Here is a 24,766-nt window from a genome sequence, read left to right as displayed (position 1 = left end):
GACCATAAAGCATTGGTATTACACCAAACAAGGAAATATGTTGTATTGTAAATGTTAATGTGGGCATGAACAAATGTATGTTCCTTTTGATTTGCCAAAAAGTCAATCACAAGTAAAGAACTGTATATGTAATACCTCATTATGAAGTTACACCGCAGAGAAATCAGAAATCCTTTGTTTGGGATTTGTGAAGGTAGTTCTGTGTTAAAAGTAGTGTCAGCTCCAATCATAGACATGGAGCATTAATAAATAAATAAAAAATATTCTCTGATACCCAACACTGAAATGAAGCGCCATCTGAAATGTCATCAGTTCAAAATCATGCTTATAAGCAATCCTCATAAATTGGTAAAAGTCATTAAGTATCAAAACGAAACAAAATGTTACTTTATAGCTATACTATGTCTTGCAATCTTCTGAGCAAACATGTGAAAATAGCCACACAATGAGTCTGTGACTTCTTGCCATCCTCTGAAGACCCAAAGCAGAGACGTTGCCCTTCTTGTACTCAGTAGCCTATAGTTACGTAACTGAGAGAAGACTTATTAATCAACAACATGTTTGTCCAAGTGTTTGACCTATGCCTAAGAGCTGCAGACATACCATATGACCGGTTTTTATCAAAAGGTGCTGTGTACTTGACTGGGCTAAGTGCACCATGGGTTAAGAAAAGCATTACTGTGACAGAGTATAGGCGGTTATTAGCACTCCATGCCTGGGGGCAAGGAGAGAGTTACTGAGGACAAGCTCAGGGTCTTCCCTGCCTGCCAGTTGCCATCCTAACCTTGGGCTCTGTGGTTTAAATAACAGCTACACTTATGATTGGGCTGAGTTACAGTAAACCTAGATACAAAAACACATGACACTGTCGTCTAGATCCTAATCACAAACAGATCCACAACTCTCAGTCACATTCACATTCAGGATAACTGTCACACAGTTGACTTACTGTTTATATAAGAATGTCTTTATGGAAATGCTCATAAGTAAATCATATGGGGAGGTTATAGGTGTATAACAATAACAAAGTGATCAGTTGGGGCATAAGAGATTTTGAAGGCAGATGGCGCCATCTGCTGTTGGCAACTGATAAAGTATGAATATTCTTGTTTATTTTGGTCAGAGACTTGATATACATTGTAAAAAAAAAAATAATAATAATAATAATAACAAGAGTGCAATCATCCCAAACACCTTAAGAAAGAATAAAACCTTTTAAAATACAACATTTGGGGGGCAGTGGGGGGAGTTTTTTATTTTTTAATTTGGACCGACTGTGTGGGTGTGTACATACTTCTTGATTGACACTCTTTAACTCTCCTGTTTTGTTGCACCTAAGAGGACATTTGGACATGTCATTGTGGGAAAGGCACATGTATAAACAAGTGAACAATGGCTATAGTCCATTAATCGGCTTCAGCTTCAGTTTCTGGTATTGTGTACGTTGTCACACTGTCTTGGCTTAATGGGACACTTGAACAGAACAGAATCATGTTTAGTTTTTTTAGTAGCACCTGTGCTCTTACTATAACAAGTCAAAATGTGAATGAATAGCTCCACTGAGTAGATATTTAATTAACTGAATAACAAAGAGACACCTGGGTTTTCAGGGACTTTAATATGTGTCCTACAGAACTATACTACATGGCCAAAACTATGTAGACACCTGAATATTATAGCCCTATATGATTTTTGAATGTCTCTTTCCATAACTATTTAGGTCCTTCATTAAATAGCTTAATGGTAGGCCTGTAGGCTATACTACAGGAAGTTATACTTTTCAGTGCAAATCTTTTTTTATATCTTTTTTTCAGATGTTTTACCAGATCCCACTAATTGAGGAACCATTTAGAAAATAGGCACCAGTGTGTTTATTAACCCTGTTTTCTTTTTCTAACTTTAAGATAAAGAGAGAGGAAGAGTGCACTGGCCGGTTCAAGTTTCATTCCAGAACAAATTCTATCTAATAGACTAAAATCTACAATAGACAGATTTTTGGTACTGTCTACTTTATACTTCTCCTTCATAATTTCCATCCAACCTGAGGTCAGTTAATATAGACGTATCGGTTTTTAATGTGATTCTGCTGAATACCGCACAAAAACATTCACACGTGAATTCATGAAAGCATTTACTAAAGTAAAACATCATTTGAGATCATTTTCTGTATATGATTAAATATACATAAATACAATGATATGTATTCCTAAAGATTGCACTTTTAAATAAAGACTTTGTTTCAACATAATCATATCTTGTATTTTATTATTTTAGATAGTCAGTTGTTTATTATTTAACAGAATAAATTGTATTTGCAATCCTTAAAACAGGAACAAGTGGAACAGTGGAGCAAAAAAGTTATATTTTGTGTATATTTTTCTACGACCATTTCACTACTGTATGCCACTAAGTACATGTTTGATGATGCTTTTTGTATCAAGCATCTTTAGGAGATACTAGTTGCTCAAAGTGCCACTGTTGTCTGGGGTGATGGGTGCAGGGGCGCAGGAAGAGACCTCCTGTCCTGGCATGGGTGTTGACTTTTTTTGGGCTGCTTTGTGGGAGCCCTCCTTCCTTTACAACCTCCAGGCATAACTGGGACTGTTGATGGACGAGTTGACCACTCAGCTGAAGCAAAAAAACAGACACGCTGAGTTAGCCTAACGGCCACTGTGAACATATTCACATCTATTCACATAAATAACAAAACAAGTTGAACTCTCTGCCTTACCTTTATGAACTTCCACTGGAATCTGCTGGTTGGTGGTCGGTGTATAGGGCACGGAGATAGGACCACCATCTCTCCCTTGGCGTCCAAACACAAAGCCCCCATGGGATCACATCGCACTTCAAACTCAGAGTTTAGATCGCAGTGCTGAGATGACAAGAGAGATCATCTTTGCCACTGTGTGTTACCTCTCTGTCTGTGATTTTCACAACTGTTGTCATGGTTACCTGGCTGCCCGTCCCACTGCACGGTGCTACATTCATGGCCCCACCCCGCAGCCCCTGCCCTCGAGGGTAGTCTGCACAGCTGCCAGTGCCGACATTGTACAGCTTCAAACAGGCACAAATGGGACACATCAGCATGTCCATCAATAAGTAGTGTGTGTGTGTGTGTGTGTGTGTGTGTGTGTGTGTGTGTGTGTGTGTGTGTGTGTGTTACCTCGCCTGACAGTGCAGGTCTGTCCTGGGGGATGTAAAGTTGTGGATAAACTGTACTCAGGTACCAGTGGAAGTTCCTACAGCCCAGACTTTTCTTTAACTGCAGACGCTCTGTGTTATTAGGGCTCTCAGACTGAACAAATAACAATTATATCTTTAGATTTTTTTTATTTTATATTTGGTAAACTCACCAATCAATCTCTTGATGACATATATCCACACAATATCCACACCAAACATACACACCTGCCTGATGAAATGAGCAAGAGTGTCTCTCCTATAGAAGATCTTCCTGTATGCATCCATCCAAGTGTCTGCAATCCAAATCTTGTTTCTCTGAAGCAGCTCCTGGTCTGAGAAGTGGTAAGGCAGGTGGTGGTGGTCTAGGTGGGCCACACGGGAGCAGGGAACCACCTCCATGGAACCCCCGCATGACCACACCTATGACAGGAACGGTAAAAAAAACAAAAACAGTTTATAACCCTGTTTGTGTATTTGTGCCTTTTGCTGTAAAGCAGCAGGAGAGTATGATAAGTATAAATTATATTTTGTTTTGCAAGCTGCATATTGATTTTATTACAACAGACTAGAGCTGGGCAATATATCGATACTATATCGATATCGTAATATGAGACTAGATATTGTCTTAGATTTTGGATATCGTAATATCGTAATATGGCATAAGTGTTGTCTTTTCCTGGTTTTAAAGGCTGCATTACAGTAAAGTGATGTCATTTTCTGAACTTACCAGACTGTTGTAACTGTTCTATTATTTGCCTTTACTCACTTAGTCATTATGTCCACATTACTTATGATTATTTATCAAAAATATAATTGTGTAAATATTTTTAAAAGCACCAATAGTCAACACTACAACATCATTGCGGTATCGATAGCGAGGTATTTGGTCAAAAATATCGTGAAATTTGATTTTATCCATATCGCCCAGCCCTACAACAGACTGTACCATTTCCCTTTTTACTCTGTCATATAACATTCTACAATTCCAAAATATGATTCTTAATGGTCATCGTGGTCAAGTAACATTTTCTTCTTAAACTTGTGTATTTCTCAACTGGCCCAGACATTCCCAGACCACTATTAAACCTGAGATTTCCATTTGCAAAAGGTATCATGTCGCAGCATTCCTGAGGCCCTGACAGAAGGCATCTGAATCAGCCAAAGCATCGTTTAAAAAAAAGCTTACGTGACTTATAACTTAAGGTGAAAAACAAAAAGATTTTCTCCCTGTCCTGTGTGAGGATGTGAATTGGAGGATTTGAATGGAGAGTTGATTTAGTTTTCTTCTTTACCCTGATTGACAGCTCAATTTGTTCCACTCCCCACAACAGCATCCCAGGGTCATAGGCTCCCACACTCTGGAAGAAATGTCTGTCGATGGCCAAAACTCCCCCTCCTAACGCTGGGCTCCTGGCAGAGACAGAATCAGCATCACTTTACTGGCCAAGAACAGACAGAAATGTATCTGGGTGTCACTGGAGCAGAGAGATATTCCAAACTTCAGAGTATTAAAGTCTTAGTTAGCAAGGACACACAGATCACAGCAGAGCAATGGTTCCTTCCCTTTTTGGCATGTGACCCTTTAAAACAAATCACACTCCTTGTCAAAGGTTATATATTTTAAAGAGCTATGAGCACTTAAAGCAAAGTGCAATTATTATCCAGCAGGTACCAATTGACAAAATAGAGGGGAATGATCAGACATGTTTAAGCTCTACTGGTTTGAACAACAACACAAACACAATTTAAAACAAATCTTTTTATCAAAGAGGCTAAGCAAATGCATGGTCCTAAAATAGTTTTTTATGTAAGAGGAATTTATGTATGAATTAACTGTGAATTAACATTTCTTAACAGATGACCTAATAAGTGTGAATTAATCACATGAAGTCATGATGACTTGATCATTTGTTAATGGTGAGCAACAGGAATTTATGATACATTCTGCATTAATACATGCTTTGAATCATCATGAGTTATGCATTACTTAAGTATATGATTTGCACCCTTATTATAAAGTGTTACCATCAATTCTGCCCCCATAAACATAAAAATATAAAAGCAAATTTGCTCAGTGTTTTCTCTTAGGCTTCACTCAACATTACTTTTAAGTAAAACTTGTATATACTGGTGTCATGAAAGCCCATCTGACATCATTTTGCTGTAAACTCACTGCACAGGTCGAACAGCGGAGTCTGACTCCTTATCTTGCAGTTGAGGGTTAGACTCCCAGTAGAAGTTCAGTCTCCAGTCGAACACACCCCTAACTGGCCACTGGGTGGCATTGAACTGGAAGGTCTGCCAGTCTATCACATCAATGATGGGGGACACCACTCTGGTCCTGCACAGAGACGCCACATTCATCTGAAAAGTCATTTTTATAGTCAAAAGTGTCTTTTTGCATTGACATTTATCAAGAAGGGTGATTCAAACTGAGGTTGGTGTCATGAATGAGAAGCATGTTCCTGTCGGTAACAGATTTTAAAGGATAAGAACCTTTTATGTATAAGTCCTAACCAGCTTCCCTTAGTTACATTTTCACTTATTATTCAAAGTGTGTTCTGGTTCACATATGCCATTTAAAAAATTTCCCCCAAGAGGCCATGTGTGATGTGATGCTCAGAGGAAATGGAATGAAGAGATTAAAGGGGGGGAAGCAAGAAATAGGAGAAGGGTCAAACGTGGCTGAGAGAGTTGAGTTGTTGCAGATTCCAGGTCTTGCAGTTCAGCCTAATTGTCTAATTAGAGCCACGCTGCAGGCAGCCTGAGACACAAGACTAGAGCCAAGTCATGAGAGCTGAGCTTTGGATACACACACACCACATGTATCCCATGCCTTACTAACGAGTAAGGACAACTGATCACTCTGAACCCTCCATCGTCTCACTTCTCTCAAGTGGTTCTGTCAAAAAGCAGAACAGACAGACAGAGGTTGGGCACAGCTGCTGGGTTGATGTTGTTTTTTTTTCAGACCAAATGTTTACCTGGATCTTAATTATCTTCATTACAAAACTGTCGACATTTTATATTTTTGGCATTCAACCAACAGAGCAATTTACAAGTGTGATTATAGGAATGGTGCATTGGAATAAAAGCGCTGCTTTAAATTACTTTTGTACATTATTAGAGTAAATAGCACCTGTCCTGGGCCACTCTCTCCAGCAGTGGTTCCAGCCAGCCCTTCTGGCATTCACAGTGGGAGTCCATAAACACCAGCACCTCCCCTGCAGCTCTGGCAGCGCCCAGTGTACGACATCCTCCAACGCCCAGGCGCTTGGTGCTGCGAATCAAACGCACCGCGTCCAGATGAGACACATACTCACTCAGCACACTCTTCAGGTGACCTGAGAGGTGAACAAAGACAAAGACATGGACATGTGGTCAGCACAGGTCAAGTGGATGGATGGGTGGATGTGGACTCAGAGAAACTCACCGTGCTGGCTCAGGTCGTCCACCAGCAGAACCTCCTGCAGATGCGGTTTGGGCGCAGTATCCAGCACGCTGTGCACGGTGCGCAGGAGCGTTGACCAAGCCTCGTCGTGGAAACAGATAACAACACTGGCCGACGGCAGCGACTCGCTGTACTGTCCCCCCAAACACCTGTTAAGTAGGAAACACACTCACTATGTCGAAGTTACAACTTCATTAACTTTGAATGTGTTTTAATGCCAAAGTGGGGACATTTCAGCGCAAAGGTTTTAGTGTATATTTTCAGTCGTGCTCTTTGGACACTGCGCATTACTACTACATACTCCTATAATGTTAACACACTGTACTATACTGTACATATCTGTCTATATGGTTCATACAGAATATCTGTTTTTCTTATTATATATTATGCTAATACAATGCATATATCTATATTATTCTTAAACTACTATTATAATGTCACTGCTACATTGCACATATCTGTACATGTTGTCCATACACTGTTCATGTTACATAGCCATATTTATTCTGCTCTTATAAGACTGCAATATATTTCCTGTCCTGCCTATGCGCCACCTGTCTATACTTTGTATCACATTACACTTTTCTGCTTTTTTGCACTTTTGGTTAGACGCAAACTGCATTTCGTTGTCTTTGTACTTGTACTCTGCACAAAGTTGAATCTAATCTAATCTAATTGCACTCACTCAGGATGGCGCGCCTCGGGCAGCCTGCGATGGAGTGAAATCCTCTCGCTGACCATCTCGTTGAAACCGTACTTCTGCACGGCAGATAACTCCATATCCCTCTCCATACCCTCCAGGTGTATCCGCACTGCTTTCCCCATTTCACCGTGCGTCAGATGCGCAGGGGGCCGGGTATCTTTATTTGCTCCGGGCAGAAGCACCTTGTAACTCCCCTTCTTCTGCGGCGGGTTTTTAGAGTCCTGCGTCGACGGCACGAATAAAAGCTGGTCCTCTTGCAAAGACTTTAGCGGGGCGAGATCGACACCGAGCTCTAATGCAGGGTCCCGGGAGTCCACGATGACCTCCAGGTCCGGTGCATTGGGAATCCGCTGGAGGGGGCGGAGAGGAGGGACAGGTTTCTGACGACTGTGGTCCCGGTCCCGGTTTAAGAGGTCCGAGAGCGCGAGCGTAACCAGGGCGAACCCGAGGAGCAGCAGCCACAGGCAGAGCACCCTCCTCCGGACAGCTGTAGCTCTGGCCCACAGCCTCATGATGAAGAGTGCAGAGGAGAAGCGGGTACGAAGTTGTCCCAGTACTGCCTTGACTTCCCCATTTTTGAGCTTCCACTCAACTTTGAAATTGGCTACATTTTACCAAAATGATGACAATCTTCAGGGATTATCCAAAAAGTAGAAAAAGAAATAACTCGCCCATCAGTCTTTTGGAGTGTAGCGCTGCTTCCATGAAGCACCAGACCTGGGACACGAGTGACAGACAAGGCAGGTTCTAGACAAACCCCTAACTTCGTTTTATGGTGGAGGTGCGCGGACTTTGTCTCTCATCCAGCTCATCCCGCGGTCCTAAAGCCCGCGTAAAATTAAGCTCATAGCCTATTCAACGGCTTGAGGATGCACCTGATACATCCACCTGCGCCTAAACCTTTTTAGATAAAGGTTACTAAAAGAAAAACTAGAAGTCTAGCTCCCACACACACAGTGTCAGTTATTATGATTATTATGATGTTTTTTAATGTTGCATCACTAAAATAAGTCTATTTAGGGATTTGACTGTCTTTGGGGCTACTTAGTTTTGATATGGCGCCAGTACCATACAGGATCGAAAAACTCCGTATTTCAAAACTATGTCTCCCACCACAAACAAGTGAGTTATAAATAAGCCCACATTGCAGTGGAATGAGACAGTGTTTTTATATTTCCTCCAGTTGTGGAGTGTGTGTGTGTGTGTGCGCGCGCGCGTGCGTGCGTGCGTGCGAGAGCGTCTCCCCGGTGCGCCACACATCAAAAGATGCTCTTTCCAGCCAGCTGGCGGCAGGCCTCGCAGTCCCATGACCGTCTGTCGGTGCCGGGAAGCGGGGCGGTCGCAGCTTCGATCTCCCCGGTTCTCCAAGGAGATCTTGGCAGCCCATGCTGCTGTTTTCAACTGAGTGGAGACTAAGACCTCAGTCCGTCACAGCTTGATATTTTTTTTGACAAGTGGAAAATAGTTTTTAACCTACATTCTTTTTTTTTCACAATGACAAACAGCCTCACAGCACAGCAAGTGATACCAACATCGTATTATGAAACGTTTTAGGGGAAACGCCCAAAAACTTAAGTAAGGATATAAATGGAAAAAGACTTAATTTCCTAATGCATTTTCCAAGTGACCTCAGGGTGATACTTTCTTTATGGTGATGGCCAACAAGAGGTCAGACTGTACTTTATTTTTCTTCACCACATCACTAGAAATTAAGACCATCTGTTTCAGCCTGCTTCACAAGCTCTGTTCTGTTCTCTGTTGACTGGAGCTGTGAAAGGCCACTGCATGCAACTTGGCAGTGCAGCCAGTGGGGCTTTGGAGCCAGTTTGGCTGCAGTCAGAGACCAGTTCCCCGTCCTGGTGGTGGTGGTGGTGACTGTCTGGGTGATTGGGTGGGATTAGCAGCTCCCTGCCTTCTTGTCATTATACACAAAGACACTCACCTCCCCTCTGCTCTGGATAACAGGGCTGAATGGCTTCTGATGATTATGATTACAGTACACAGAGGAGGGAGGAAGAGGGACACCTGCAGAGACAAATTGAGAAGTTGAAAGAGCAAAGGAGGGCTTAAGAGGGTGAGAAGAGCAACAAGATGAGGCTATTGCAAAGAAGGTGGAAATGAAAGAGACATGAAAGATCACAGATACAGAAGCGCGAGTTAGAAGTGACCAGCTCTAGATGTTTTTTTGGGTTTTTTTGGAAATAGCGTTTTTGGGCTTCAAGATTGAAAAGGAAGAAGTATTCATGTATTTCCACTGCTGCTCAGTGAACACTCCCATATGTTCCATCCTGCAGCCAAAACACACAGAATTGAAGTTTCCACTGCCAGCACATTTGCAGACACACAGATCAACACCAAAGGAGCAAGCACGGACACACACACTTATGGACACACACACACAGACACATGCCGAAGGTCCAGGGTCCAGTCCACATTCTCAAGAATGTGCCTACATTCCACCATCTGAGTAAAAGCCAGAGCTGTAAATGAGAAGGCATGACAAGTACTCACATGTATCCCCCCCACACCCACACACACACACACACACACACACACACACACACACACAGAAACAAAGAGAAAGAGAGTGAGAATAACAGTAACTTTTGGCTGCACATTGCATTTCTGGCTTGGATTGTTGTTCATTAATTTTTCTTTTACAACCAGTGATGTCTGTTATGTGCTGACAAAGAAGAAACACATGAGATTCTACTTTGAGTTATCATTTAACTCAAGCCAAAACTATTATCATTTAGTTCATTTTTTTTAGAAAGAAAAAATGTAAATAATAAACTGATTCCCGCTTCTCAACTCTCTCACTCTTACTTTTTTTTAGTCTTCTGTGATTGTTAACCCTAGCTTTTCCACAAAACAGAAACAGTGATGGACATTTCAGACATAACATAGACTAGAAGATTGATCAAATAATTGAAAAAAATAATCAGAAAATGAATCAATAATGAAAATAATAGTTGTAGCCATAAGTTCTAAAGAATTGTAGCCTACTGTTTAGGCTTACAGTTTTTTTGGATTGCTTAAGCACGATTTTCAAAACAGGGCCCGTGTTTTCAAAACACTACACACAATTAGCACAACCACACACCCAATTAGCAAAACAACTTTGCACCTTTGCAAAATGAAACACTCTTGCAAAAACTATACACTAATTTATAAAAAACATATTTTGTTACCATATGAAACACACGCCTTTCATTTGACTTAATTAAGTTTTAACCATATACACATTGCTGTTGCTAACCTAAAACACTTTTAGCAATTCTACTTCTCAGTGATTAGAGTACTGTAAATGAAGTACACAGAGACATTTACAATAAGTTCACCAAACACTACACAAGACCAATGCTGCAGACTGAGGTTATATAATTTATTTCTCTCCATACACCCAAATCAGTCAACATGGAGAATCAACAACAAAACATGTCCCAGTTTTCATTCTATGACAGTAGTGTGCATAACACTGTTAGCTCCACAAACAACAAACCTAAAATATTCTATCCAGTACAGGTTACAATCACAGAAAAAACAGACAAAACAAAAAAAAAAAGATCTGAAAAAGTACAGAAAATACTAGACATTATCTCTTCGCCTAGCTGGATCCGGCCAAGAGAATTTTATCAACATCACAGGCGATATCCTCATTGGCAAGACAACGTGGGAAGAACCGTCTTGAATGTCGAATCCATCCTTGCACTGCTGCAGCGTAGATTTGGTCACAGGCGTCCTCCATGGCCTAAATGAGGGGTACCTGAGCCTGGGGCCTCAATGAGGGGTACCTGAGCCTGGGGCCTTAATGAGGGGTACCTGAGCCTGGGGCCAGAGATCGTAAACCCTTGGGTGAATATGGGCCCCCTTCCTCCTTGTCGTTCTCGACCCTCAATCCTCAAATGTCACAGGGATGGGTATCAAAAGTGCTGATATGGTGCATACAATGAGCAGCTGATTACTGTAACTGTAGACAGATTTTCTTTTACCTGTTTCCTTGTTGAAATGTCCTTATGACAGATGCCACTGTATATCTACTAACCCCTTGACGCCTGAATTTATTCACAATTATATAAACAAAATATTATGTGTGTTTCTGGCTCCAAGCTGATGCTAAATTAAGTTGAGATTGTTCATTTGTCTATAGCATATGGAATAGATATAAATTTAGGTATGATGCAAATTAGCGACAACAGGCATTATGGTAAAATTCTTTACAAAATGGTAAAATTAATAAAACACATAGTAGATTTCATTCATGTCACAAAGTTGTTAGAATTTCTAAACTGTAATTGACAAATAAATGAATCTTGACAACGGCATGAAAGAAAACACTCTTCTACTCCCTAACATTGACAGTAGTTTCTTTAGGGTTAGGGGTAGGGTTAGGTGTAGGGGCAGGGTTAGGGTTAGGGGTAGGGGTAGGGTTAGGCTTAATTTCGCTTCCGTGAACCGGATGTATCTCCCACTCCGACCGGTCCTACGAGAAACCAGTGCATGCAAAAGGTTCCGAGGTATGTATCGCATGTAAACAAACCGGCATTGGGGGGAATACACATGCTATCTCGCCTGCAGTCGGAATGGAAGGGGTTTGATGCAAATTAGCGACAGTCAGCGTTAAGGGGCTAAGATTTGGCTGAACTCTTAGTCCAGTCTCCCTCAGCATCAATCCATGGTTCACAACATGGTCCACTAATGTGCCTCTACCTTTGGCTGGGACTCTTCCTCTTCCTCTACCTCCTTTTGCTCCTCTGTGGATTCTCCCTCTCTCATTCTTCTTCTTCTTCTGACTCCTTCCATTTTGGTTGAAGGCAGGTGAACTTACCTGCTGCATTTTATATAGTGCTTAAACCTGATTGGTGTGTCTACAATTTAGCAGTCATGTGTTTGCATACCTGGTGGCTGTGTTTAACCAATTGGTTCATGTGTGTTCATTTGAAAGCCTTTGCTTTGAAATTGCAAGGAAGTGACATCATGAAGTGTGTTTAGTGTTTTGCAATCACTGTGTGTAATGTTTTGCAAAAAGTGTGAAGCTGACAATGTGCTTACAGTTGTGCAAATCTAGGCTAGTGTTTTGCTCCTTGAGTCTAAGGTTTTGCTAATTGTGGGAAAGTTTTAATTTTAGTGTGTAAGCAATTGTAAAAAACTGTAATTGTTTGTCAATTATGTTACTGCTTGGATTTGTGTGTGTGTGTGTGTGTGTGTGTGTGTGTGTGTGTGTGTGTGTGTGTGTGTGTGTGTGTGTGTGTGTGTGTGTGTGTGTGTAAACCATATCTTGGAAAGGGCTGCCCTCTATTGGCGTTGTTGTTTCCTAAATGTCATGTTTCTTTGACAAAAAAAATATTAATTCAAGGTTCACCTAGCCTACTAGATTTCTTCCAAAGCTTTCGGTCAATCTTGTGGCCTTCATCAGTGGACGCAGTTTGCTCAGTTGTCATGGAGATGGAATGAACGAGTCAAGCTCGATATTTGATGTTTTTGTTTCATTCATGTCATGATTATTGCAGACCCCATGGAAACTAACATTAATAACTGTGTTTCGTTACTGTCTGACTGGCTTTATATGTCGACTATGTTAGTTAGTTAGTTAGTTAGTTAGTTAGTTAGTTAGATATGTTTTATTTCTGTGTCATGCCAAACATTTTGGCCCATCCCACATGGAATTACAAGACACCTCAAATTTACGTATTTAACAAACATCTTCCTGTCGCATATAGAAATCATTCGTAGAAATACATGAATACAAATATATACATATACACACATATACACATACACGTACACACATACCACACACAAACAACAAATTCTCATCTCGATAAAGAGCTTCTGGACTTTGACTTAATGACAATAATGTCACAGAAATGCCAACAAAGTCTATCAGACCTTAAGATGGCAAAGTATTTTACAGCTCTTTTATGGATTTGATTTCCAAACAGCTGGACTTTAAGAAATAATTTAAATGGATTCACATGTAATCATAAAGCACGAGAGAGACACAAAACATTATTATCGCCTTATATATTATGATAACGGATAGCTTTTTCTCGGTAAATATGAAAGTCATGGATTTCTTTGTTTAATTTTTGATACCAATCATTAGGCATTATAATGTATTCTACGCTGTACGCTATATTAAGTTGCTATCTGCTTCAAAGTTTAGAAATCACTCTGTTCCTCTTTTGAAACTTTGTGGGCTAACAGATAATTGCTTGCTGGAATAATGCAATTTAAAGTTTCATTGGTTAGTGTATTGTGAATTCAATATCGTGATGTTTTCCATAATTTCCGCACAAGAGATCTTCTTCTGGTCGAAAATCAGACTTTTCTCTCTGTGTCGCAGGTTTGATGAGAAACAAAAACTGAACAGAAAATTAAATGTGAGTTAGATGTCAGTTTGCAGTTTGGGAGCCCTTTGTTGCAGTTTCCAAACTCTCCCTGTGACAGCAGAAGACCCGCTGGAATAATGGCGTTAATCACATGTTGGACTGTGTTGAAAACGAACGCGCAACTGGGCCGCACATCATACGCTTTACTTCTGCTTTTAGGAGTGCAGCTGTGGCGCAATAACCTCGCTCGGACCTCTCATCTCACGCACCCGTGTGCGGTGCGTCTCACCGTGACACAGCTCGATGAGACAAATGTATCATGTGCTCAACTGTGACAAAATGGACATTTAAGATGATCTGGGTAGGATTCAACAAACAAACAAGCCCTAATCAAAAATATATCTCTATAATACAATTATCAATTACGATTATATAGCCTAATTACATTACGATTCGACTAAGTTAGGCACGTTGTCATCCCATGTGTGTCCCTTTTATTTAACATCAAGAAAGGGTCAAAATAAGTGAAATTTCCTTGAAATTATGACAAAACCTATAATATATCAGAATTTCAGAATTAAATCCTGTAAATTGAGGACAAAAATGAGCTCTCATAAATAGAAGTATTGAGAGAAATGTGTCATTGACATCGCAAGTGAGCGGTTTATGAACGCTATTATACAAACTATAATCATATTTTCAAAACAGGCAAATCATGAGTCAGTATGCCTGTAGATAGACATTAGTAATAATTTAGGATTACTGAATAAATAAAAGATCGTTCGAATTAAAAGCCTTAATAATTTCTTATCAGGGCAAAGGGAGACGGGGCGTGCGCAAATAGCGTGTCCGCGCGCCTCTCGTCTCTCATGAGTTTCCTGCGCCCAAAAGAGTAATGAGGAATGAGATGCGTCCTGTTAGGAAACATCACATGTTTGTGCGCTCAGCGGCCCCCAGATTAAATTATAAAACATCAGGACAAGCAGGGGGGAAGTACTGGGAGAACTGGACGAGCAGAGAGAGGGACAAGCTGTGTCGGTGAACACCTTATTATTAGATATTTTGGGAGTTTTTTAGAAAATATATTGATCACAATTCTCCCTGCTGAGGAGGGGAAATGGAAGCCTTGCGATACGTTTTTCTGCTGGTTTGGGCTTGCTTTATTTTTCAAGCGGATGGACGCAAAAGTAAGTGGTGCTGCTTTATAGTTTCAGCGAATCTAATTGAAGTTACAATACAGCATTTTAAACAGTAAAACTCTGACGAGATCTTAGAATCATTAACAGACTCCTCATATATTTACTAAATGTAGCTACTTGAATTCAAATATTGAAACTGAAATCACAGACATGATTTTATCTTATGGGCCTTGACTTAACAATTGTATTAAATGTAAAACTTTAGATATTCGATGTTTGCGTCCCAGTTTCTGTAATACCTGATCAGCTGCACTCAGAGTCCCATGAGTTTAATTAAGGCGCGTGTCCTGCATGGCTGACGTTCTCCGGTCAGAAAACTATCAAAGGAAACGATTTTATAGTCCTAAAAATATGAAAACAGGTTATCAATATGAAAACATGTTTTTATTAATAGCCTATTACAACTGCATCTTGTAGTTATATGTTTATATATATATATATATATATATATATATATATATATATATATATATATATATATATATATATATATTAATCACAGATGTCTGCTTACGCAAATATGTTGTTTTTCCCTTTAATTAAATCACATTTTAACTAGATAATTTGTTGTTTTCGTCTACCATCTGTTAAAGTATGTAATTTATGCGAAGGTCTAAATTAAGCCAGAAACATAGGCATGGAGTTATACATAACAATATAATTAACAATTAAAACACACTTGGTAGGATCAGATAAAGTCCTCCAAGATATGGCCAGACATTATCTGGTATTATGAACATCTCACTCACATAACAGCTATGCGATAGCCTTCCATCTGCATTTCATTCAGAGGGAGCTTTAGTAAAAATATCTACCATATTTAGAAGACCTGATGTCATTATTATTATTATTATTATTATTATTATTATTATTATTATTATTATTATTATTTAGAAGGTTATCCTCAAAAGGATTTCCACTTCGAGTAGGGGGTAAATAGATGAGTTATTTTAGATGTCATAAGTTCGTTTTCATTATTTTCTACACTGCATCTTAGGTGACACAGCAGACATCTTTCCTGTCATGATAAAAAAAAGAGATTTTTATTACAAAATAAGAAATACATTATTCAAAGCCAATTTAAAGACATGGAATATAAAGCTAGCCTACTCTTGAGATCATTAGCAATGTTTGCAAAATAAACTTCTGTTAAGCGGTTCTTAAATTATAATAATGAAGATATTTTCAGTGAATAGTATTTTCAAAATACAGGTAAGGAAACATTCCAATAAATGCTTCTAAATGTGCACGATTAAAGTTTTCACTAGGGGACCTAGTCTTTCACTTTCACTTTAAGGGGCCTGAAAAGTCTTAAAGGTGCACTATGAGTTCCTGCATGGTTTCAGCGCGATTTCATTTTTGTCTCAAACCATAGGCATTTCTCCTTGATCCGCTAGCTGCCTGTCCCCTGAATACACTGTGACAAAAGCCCGGTCTCAGGAGACAACACAGGGGTCGTAAACATCAAACAAACACTAGAGGCACAGGCTGTGCACCAAAATACAACAAACCACTCCAGCCAATCACCGACAAGATGGTTGGGGGAGGGGGAGTTAGTGACAGTTAGTCATGACAGTTACGGAAACATGTGTGGCGGGGTGAGCTTGCTCTGTTTTGTTTGGTATTTACTTTGAGTGACGTCATGCAGGAACTCATAGTGCGCCTTTAAAATGTGCTTTGTTCTCTCTCCAGCATATGGCGACATGTTCCCCCACAAACATGCAGTAGCAGGGAAGTTACCATTTCCAATTCCACCAATCCCTGGCTGGGATCCTGACACCAACCCATGGGATGATTACCTCTACCCTCCACTAAACCCAAAGCCAAACGAGCTCATGCACCACAAAGGTGAGTTAAGTCGTCTTTCTCCTCTGAATTCTTCCTGTTGTGTTTGGAGTTTTTCACCTGGATCGTCCACTTTTCTGCAGGTAAACCCAAGGTTCGTCTGACCAGCGACAGTCCGGCTCTTAACGGCTCTTGCATCTCCTTCACCGCAAAGCTGGAGTACCCACCATGCCAAAAGGAGGATACCAGTGGGAACATTGTATGGGATGAGCACTGTGAAGATGGTACGGAGCTTGAGGCCTCAGGTGCTGCCAAAAAGCCAGGCCACAGCCACAAACACATTACATCAGCGCAGTCCACCACACTGTGTCCTTTTAGACAGATAGCATGCATGCTACACCACAGGAGTGTAGTAATAAAAAAATGGCTGCGCAATTACACTTAAAACAGCATTTATTCTTTTATTGGCCACTTGGAGGCAGCACAACAAACTGTAAACACCAAATCGACACCATACAAAGTTGAAATGTTGGCAAACATTTGCCTTTTTACACATCCAGCAGACAAAGGGCAATACTCACATTCATTTGGAGTCCTGTTTCTGCCCACCTGGTCAATGTAAGTCGCAGTTTGGTTATGTTTAGGCACCAGAACTACTTAGTTGAGGTTAGAAAAAGATTGTGGCTTGGGGCAAAATCAGACGTTACTTCACTTCCAGTTACGCATGTGACCCGAAACATGACCTATAGCTCCTGTAAAGTTAAAAAACCTCACCATTTACTTTTTTTGTATGGGACACAAACTCCAGTCCCCTGGGTGAGAGTCCTGTGTTTGTTTGACCATTCAACCACCGCAACATCCCTCCTTAGGCGTATGCGCTCTTACCTGGATTTTCCACCGGGCGTCTGTGCTGCGTTCCGTCCTCCGCCACGTGACATACCCCACCGGGAGGCATATTATTTTTTTTTTTCAGGGTGGTAGGGGAAGACTCATGAATATTCATTAGGGAACTCATCCCTGAATGGCTAGTACTCATTGCCTGCCCTGGTTGGGTTGGTTAGGTTTAGGCAAGAGGAGTGGGATTCGTTATGGTTAGGGTAAGAAAGTCAGGGCGAGCCAATCAGGGATGGGTTCCCCAATTCATGAGTCTTCCCCTACCACCCTGCAAAAAAAATAGCAACTTGGCGCGTATCTTTAGCGGGGATGATTCGGGTGGTGGAATATCAAGCATGGACTTGAATGGCCGCGATTGCTTGCGGGGGTGGCGGCGCCTCCGGAACACAGCGCAGACGCACATGGTGGAAAATAGGGGTCATACTTTGTCACCTAACTTTCTGCTGTGCTCCCAAGCCTCCGGTCATAACTACTACAGCCACTAGATTTTAAACGTAAATATAAGTCGTAATTGCTACTTTAACAATTTATGTGGGCATTTTTTAGGGGGCTTTTTAGCTGCTAAATACTCCACTACTACAGCTAGTCACTTACTGTGTCTGCTGTTTGGTGCTAAGCAGGTAGCTACAGTGGGAATATCGAAAATATTTTGCTGAAAACAGCTGCCCGCTGCTGCTAGAAACAAGGATGTTGAGACTGAACCAAAACATTCAAATTGCAGGCTTTAAAACCAAAACAATGAGCTGAAAGTGGCTTAAATTGTCCATAGAAACTGGAGGGAACTGCAATGTTGGAAGATAATTATCTATGGAATGTAACATTACAAGTAATTACAAGTAGTAATTTGACCTATTGTTGATATAAAAATATAAATTACTGCAGCTTTAATTTCAACTTCATTCTCTTCTTTTCTGAGTAGCTAATGGACAGGTGCGTTCTGGCTACGTGTACACCTGGACTTCCTGGTTGGATGACTATGGCTTTGGAAAGTGTACAGACTTGACAAAATGCAATGTGTTTCCCGATGGGAAGCCCTTCCCTCAGAGCAACGACTGGAGCCGCAAGAGCTATGTCTATGTGTGGCACGCAATGGGTGAGACACGCAGGTTTACAGATTTGCACCATTTTATACAGTCTATGATTTGCACACATGCACATTCAAAAACAAAGCAAGTAAATGTTTTACTCTCCATCGGTCTTCAGGCCAGTACTACGAGACATGTGACGGCTCCTCTTCCAGTTTGACCATCAACACCACCAACATCCCTCTGGGGGCAGAGGTCATGGAGGTTATGGTCTACAAGAAACGTGAGCGCAGGAAGTACAGCCCCCTCACCACTGACAACACCGTCTTCTACGTCACAGGTGGAGACAAACTCACACATTCAGCTCGTACAACTTCATCCGTCAGCATGCTTCAGCCTAACATACTGAGAATGAATATTTATTACTCCCCTTACACACTCTCTCTTAGATAAGATCCCAGTGGCAGTCAAAATCTCCCAGAAGTCTGCGGTCAACCAGTCTCAGAATGTTTTCTTTCGTGGTGAGGATGTGGTCTTCAAAGTCCAGCTCCATGACCCCAGCGGCTACCTCAAAACCGCAGCCGCAATTGACTACATCTGGGACTTTAGAGATGGCAACCAGCTGGTGACACACCGCGAAGTGACCACACACAGCTATAGCGCACTGGGGAGCATGAGTGTGAAGCTGGTGGTGGAGGCAGCGTTCCCTGTAGAGTGTCCGCCCACCTCTGCCACCCCGACTCAGAGGACCTCCACGTCTCCACCACCACCCACAGGTACTGGACACATACAGATGGGCATCAAAACCGTAGACATAGTGGTGTTTTAATCTAACCAGGCCAAAAATAATTGTACTTCTATGTGTTTGAGGCAAGTTAGTATGTAGGCACTTCATTCATTCACATGTAGTCACACAGACACAAACATACTGTGCACCACTGCCCAGCTGACATGTACACAAGACTTCCAGTCTCACACACTGTAATATTTGTAAAACTTGATGATAGACGATATTATAAAACAGTTTTTACATTCTTACTTAGTATGGTTTAGTAGGTAAAGATGGCGTCCTTAAAGGGTCAGTTCACAGACTCACTAAAAACCTGTTATCTAACACACTGCTATCTAGCGGTATGTATTCACATAGTTTGGGTTTTATTTTCCCAGGTTTTGAGATTTTTAGGGAGCATTCAGTCAATCATAGAAAGTAGTTCCAATAAAGTACTTTCTAGTAACTGCTGTTTTTAAACGTAATTTTTCCAGTGCCTTTGGCATATTTACCTACATTTTATTTAAGTGTGGGAGCAGACATCTCAGGAAAGGTTATAGCAAATCCTGGGCAAATTAAACCAAAACTATCAGCATGGTACATATCACAAGATGTTAGGAAGAAAAAATACACATTTTTTTGTCATTTGGATGAACTGAAACAGGGCAAGCATTGATGCTGTTAACTTTGGACATGACACCAGATCACTGCTGTTACACAACTGGTCCTGCAGTCTGACAATGGGCAAGACAAAGCGAGAAGCGACTTTCCCTGCAAAGATCAATGAAGTGTAACCTCACAAAACTAGTTGTGTCATAACTGTGTGTTTCTTCCTTCAGAGGCTCCCACACCTCCACCCGGTACTCATGCTGGGACCGTCAAGATGGAAACCACTCACAGTGAGTTCCACAGCTAACAGTGTGTTTGTTGTGTGTATAAGAAAGAAAGAGAACAAGACAGACTACAGAAGTGTGTGTATCTTAGCAGGAGACCCAATAACTTGAATATTAAATACTTGCATTACATAAACACTGTCTTGTCCAGTGAGTCCATATCTTGTCACCTGTTTCCTGTTTTAGTGCCACCCACTACCAGCCAGCCCCTTCCCTCCTCCTCGTCCATTGGCGTGACAATAGGCACGCCCACCACGGAGCCCCTTCCCCCTACTGTTGCCAATGCGACGCCAGAGTCCAACCCTACCGCCCTGGCCTGGCTCCGCACCAAGCGCCTCAACAGCAACGAGTGCTACAGCTACGCCTATGGGACCTTCATGGGTAACATCACCATTATTGGTAGGTGGTAGGCTGAGAGAAGGGGCAGTGTCTTTTATGTTACTAACACCAGATGACGCCAAAGTCAGACATTTTTAAATTGTACATAGTGGCTTTAAAATATAATTGGAAAAAGTCAAGAATTTTTATAATTGTATGAGCCTTTATTAAAGTAAAGTACATAATAGATCACTTCACAATTTAACCTTTCATTTATTTATTTAATGGCATGCCTGAAGGGATGGCAATGGCTGTCAGTCAGTTGGTCCACCACTTTGGTTTGAAATTGAAATATGTCAACAACTACTGGATGGATTGCCTTGGAATTGTGTACAGACATTTATGTTTCTCATAGGATACATCTTAATGACTTGGGTGACCACTGACTTTTCCCTCTAGTGCCATGACTCTGTCCACATTTGTCCATCGGTTTATGTCAAATACCTGCAAAACTAAAGACATCAGCCTTAGCTGTACTTTGTGTAAACTGCTAATTATCAAATGTTAGCATTGCTGTATCACTGCAGTGCCTATCCAGCTGCTAGTGTGGCTGTAGACTTTTAGTCTTGTTTACACAAGATGACACAAAACCAATTCAGTGGGAAGGATACATTATTGTTTTCACATAGTAAAATATATACCATTCCAAACTTAACTCTAATCCCTTATTTTCATTGTAACGTTCAACTAAACAAGTCACCAATACACCATAGAGAGTAAACAAGTGACTGTGTTGTAAAGGAAAGCCAGCTCCACTGAGGAGAACAGAGCTCCAGTCAGCAGGGTGAATAGCTAGTGGTAGTCATGTCTTTGTGTGGAGACACACACACACACACACAATCATCATAATTTAAATGTTATGATCAGATGATTATATATCTAAACCAACTGCATGAATGTTCTCCGCAGAGCCCAAACACGCACTAAACAGCCAGTCAAACAGTCACATTGTGGATGTGTCGGTTGCCAGAGTGACCAACACGGATATCAGCTTTCTGGTGAAATGTCTGGGCAAGTGAGTATATAACTGTTTCATTACCAATTTTATCTTAATGACTGAAGTTTATATATATATATTTTTTTTTTTTTACTTTGATGTATTTTTTTAAATTATAAAGCAGGTTAATGTGCTAGATTAACACTGTGAAAAGTATCAAAATGCTCAATCCACAAAGATATTCACACAGCCCGTAGTCAGAAAAGGTGCCTTTAAACAAGCGGTCAAGTGTAAGGTACAGTTACTATAACAATTGGTAGAAAGTGCCACTACAGTGTCATTATCGTCATTCCCCAGCTGCAATGATGGTGTAGAGACTCTGAAACACTGACCAATCAGAGCAGACTGGGCTTTTTTGGGAGGGGGGATTAAAGAGACAGGCGCTAAAACAGAGCGCTTCAGACAGAGGGTATATATATATATATATATATATATATATATATATATATATATATATATATATATATATATATTAGGGCTGTCAAAATTAACGCGTTAATTTTTGCGTTAATTTTTTAATATTTAACTCGTTAAAAAAAATTAACGAAATTAACACAGCTGTGTTTGTTTACTTCATGTGGCGGCTGAGAAACGTAATACGTCTCCATAACAGCAGGCGGCGCTACTTTGTATTGTTGCCCAAGTAACGAAAACCGGCAGCTGATTGGACGAACGCGTCACATGGGTTTGTTTTCTCCGGATATTGAGAGCCAGACTGTCATGGCGGCCGTTCAGAATACGATCTCATATTGTACTAAAGTAGTTCACTGAAACATGTTTCTGAAAACATTTTAAGCGAGAAATAGGCCGTACAGTTGCTGAATCGGTCTTCATTTCAGCTCAACAAAGGTCAGTTTAGAAGATTATCGTCAGATTTTGAGAGACACCTCACTCCGCTCGCCATTTCCGGGTGAGCCCCGATTGAACTCTCGGCTCGTTGGAGATGAACTGCGCCTCGCCTGTAAAGTAGACGAGAGCCTGCGACAGCAGCCGGGGAGCAAAATTACGAATCCCACTATGGCCACGCCAAGACCCGCCCTACGAAGCAGCTCGATTGGTTGGGGTTAGGCATTTCACCTCGAGTGGTTAAGGTTAGGGTTAGGGGATTGGTCAGGGGATAGGACCTGTACATGTAAGCATGGACAGGTCCTATCCCCTGAAGTCAGACAGTTTCTAGCCGTTTCCAGCAGCCTTCAGCAGGACTAAATAAGCCAAATTGTTGCTGCTGTTGTTCTGAAAGATATTAAACATTCTGAACTTAGCAGAACCTTTCCTTGTTTGTTTTCTTCTTCATATTTGCAATGATTTAGCATTTAAATATCCATTATTATAAGCTTCAGTCTCAATTTAAAAAATTGTGCGATTAATTAGTTAATTTTTTTTAATCGATTGACAGCCTTAATATATATATATATATATATATATATATATATATATATATATATATATATATATACACACATACATATATAGTAAAATAGTATTTTTTGAACATTAACACATGCAAACATGTTCAAGCTAAAATCCCAAACACATATGAACCTGAAAATTAGTATAAAATGGGACTTTTAAGTAATTTATGTTAATTATACTATAGTGATACAAAATGACACTCAAAGTTTCATAATCATAAGTAAACTAGGAAATTAGAGATTAATCTAGTCAAGTCATGAACACAATTCCATTTATGAAAACATTTTACTCCCTACAGAGGTTATGGTAATTCCTCGAAGAAGAAAAGGTTTTAGATAAAGAAAAGGATTGGTCATTTTGCGTAACCCTTCATCTTTCCATCCCTTCATCCTCAGCATCCCAATTTCAGCCTGCACCATTGTGTCAGACCCCACCTGTACTCAGGTGCATAGCATTATGTGTGATGATGTGCCACCATCGTCAAAGTGTGAAGTGCATCTCAGGCGAACATTTCTGGAGCCTGGCACCTACTGTGTCAACATCACCCTGGAGGACCCCAGGAGCCTGACCCTGACCAGCACCACTGTCACCATCAACAAGTCCCAGGATACACCTGGTCAGTTACACAAAGACATGTATTCTTACATACAACACATGTTCACAATCTATTCTCTTTAACCAGCAGCTTTTGTAGAAAGTGGACAGATTTATGTTCGGTCCTTTTCATTGCTGTTCTCCATCCCTAGTAGTGTCCAAGAATTCACACACTGCAGAGGTGGTGCTCTCTTCGACCGCTGTGCTGGTGGCTGTCTTTGCATTCATTGCCTATCTGGTCTGCAAGTGAGTAGTCTTGTACAACTGACTAGTCTTAGTGTGCGCTTCCACATACACACAAAATGCCCAAGTGCCATTTCTTTTAGTCTCATTTTCCCTCTGATCCCTGCATGGTCTCTCCTAGGCGTTACAAGGTGTACAGTCCCATTCGTAGGTCGCTGGTGGAGGATGCCTGCAGCCATGCTGGGGTAGGAGGTCGCATGGGCCGTTTGAGGGAGGCGCTTTTTCCCTCCAGTGAGGAGAGCCATCACCTACTGACTGAGAGACGCCTCCTGTAGGTTCTACAAAACTGCACCCAAGCATTTCTGCTCTTATAAGCAAAAATACGGAAGAAAAACTGTAAACAAAATGCTAAATCAATCATTCAAATTTAAAATTTACTAGAGAGCCTGTTAAACGATAGACTGAGGCACTGCTCCGTTTGATCGCCTTGTTTTGGCTCCTCATTGGAGGTAGTAGCTGCTAGATGTTATAGGTTCAAGTAGTGGCTCTTTTCTGCTCAAAATAATTGCTTTGCTAATTTTGTGCCAAGTGCTGTGCCTTGTACTGTAGTAATAAACCGTAAGAATTAAATCCTTGAGATGGTTTTCCAATTATTAAAAAATTTCTACTATCGACATGTGCATCTTCTCAGTTGAGAGAATTATAATTTCAAGCCATAAGATGTAAAAACAACTTCAAGGAATTCACTTTAAACTTGACCTCAGGACTAAAAGTTGTGAACTAACCAAATGGCCGAAACTGTTGCCTTTAATACAAGTTATTCTATTGCACGCCCCCCCAGACAGAAGAGCAGTGTTCCTGGTTTTTGCCATAAAGAAATATACTACATTTAAGTCTGGATTTCTTGCACTATCAGACCCCATGGCTCACAATACAGCCTAGAGCATGACAGTCCGTAATCTTT

General features: G+C 40.8%; 2 protein-coding genes across 5 annotated transcripts; one reads left to right on the top strand and one right to left on the bottom strand.

Moving 5' to 3' along the window:
- Positions 1–2,294: 2,294 nt before the first annotated feature.
- Positions 2,295–8,067, bottom strand: LOC114568340 (polypeptide N-acetylgalactosaminyltransferase 15). Its single transcript, XM_028597911.1, has 10 exons — positions 7,323–8,067; positions 6,620–6,786; positions 6,326–6,530; positions 5,360–5,527; positions 4,479–4,596; positions 3,412–3,606; positions 3,167–3,298; positions 2,956–3,057; positions 2,732–2,875; positions 2,295–2,628 (listed from the first exon to the last, which is right to left on the bottom strand). Exons 1-10 carry the CDS (start codon positions 7,850–7,852, stop codon positions 2,437–2,439), a joined length of 1,953 nt encoding a protein of 650 aa, XP_028453712.1. The 5' UTR covers positions 7,853–8,067; the 3' UTR covers positions 2,295–2,436.
- Positions 8,068–14,586: 6,519 nt separating this feature from the next.
- gpnmb (glycoprotein (transmembrane) nmb) lies at positions 14,587–24,439 on the top strand. Of its 4 annotated transcripts, none has more exons than XM_028596839.1 (12): positions 14,587–14,859; positions 16,564–16,719; positions 16,800–16,961; positions 18,470–18,643; positions 18,754–18,915; positions 19,025–19,351; positions 20,184–20,243; positions 20,424–20,636; positions 21,525–21,630; positions 23,421–23,641; positions 23,775–23,865; positions 23,984–24,439. In XM_028596839.1, exons 1-12 carry the CDS (start codon positions 14,790–14,792, stop codon positions 24,135–24,137), a joined length of 1,896 nt encoding a protein of 631 aa, XP_028452640.1. In that variant the 5' UTR covers positions 14,587–14,789; the 3' UTR covers positions 24,138–24,439. The 4 variants fall into 4 exon arrangements, with proteins under 4 accessions (XP_028452640.1, XP_028452642.1, XP_028452639.1 ...); XM_028596841.1 differs by having other exon boundaries at positions 14,588–14,859; positions 16,800–16,940; XM_028596838.1 differs by having other exon boundaries at positions 14,588–14,859; positions 23,772–23,865.
- The last annotated feature ends 327 nt before the right edge of the window (positions 24,440–24,766 follow it).

Source organism: Perca flavescens, chromosome 14 (assembly GCF_004354835.1).
Source record: "Perca flavescens isolate YP-PL-M2 chromosome 14, PFLA_1.0, whole genome shotgun sequence".
NCBI classification, from domain to species: domain Eukaryota; kingdom Metazoa; phylum Chordata; class Actinopteri; order Perciformes; family Percidae; genus Perca; species Perca flavescens.
The sequence above is the reverse complement of the archived record's forward strand: the minus strand, read 5'-3'. Positions and strand labels throughout refer to the sequence as shown.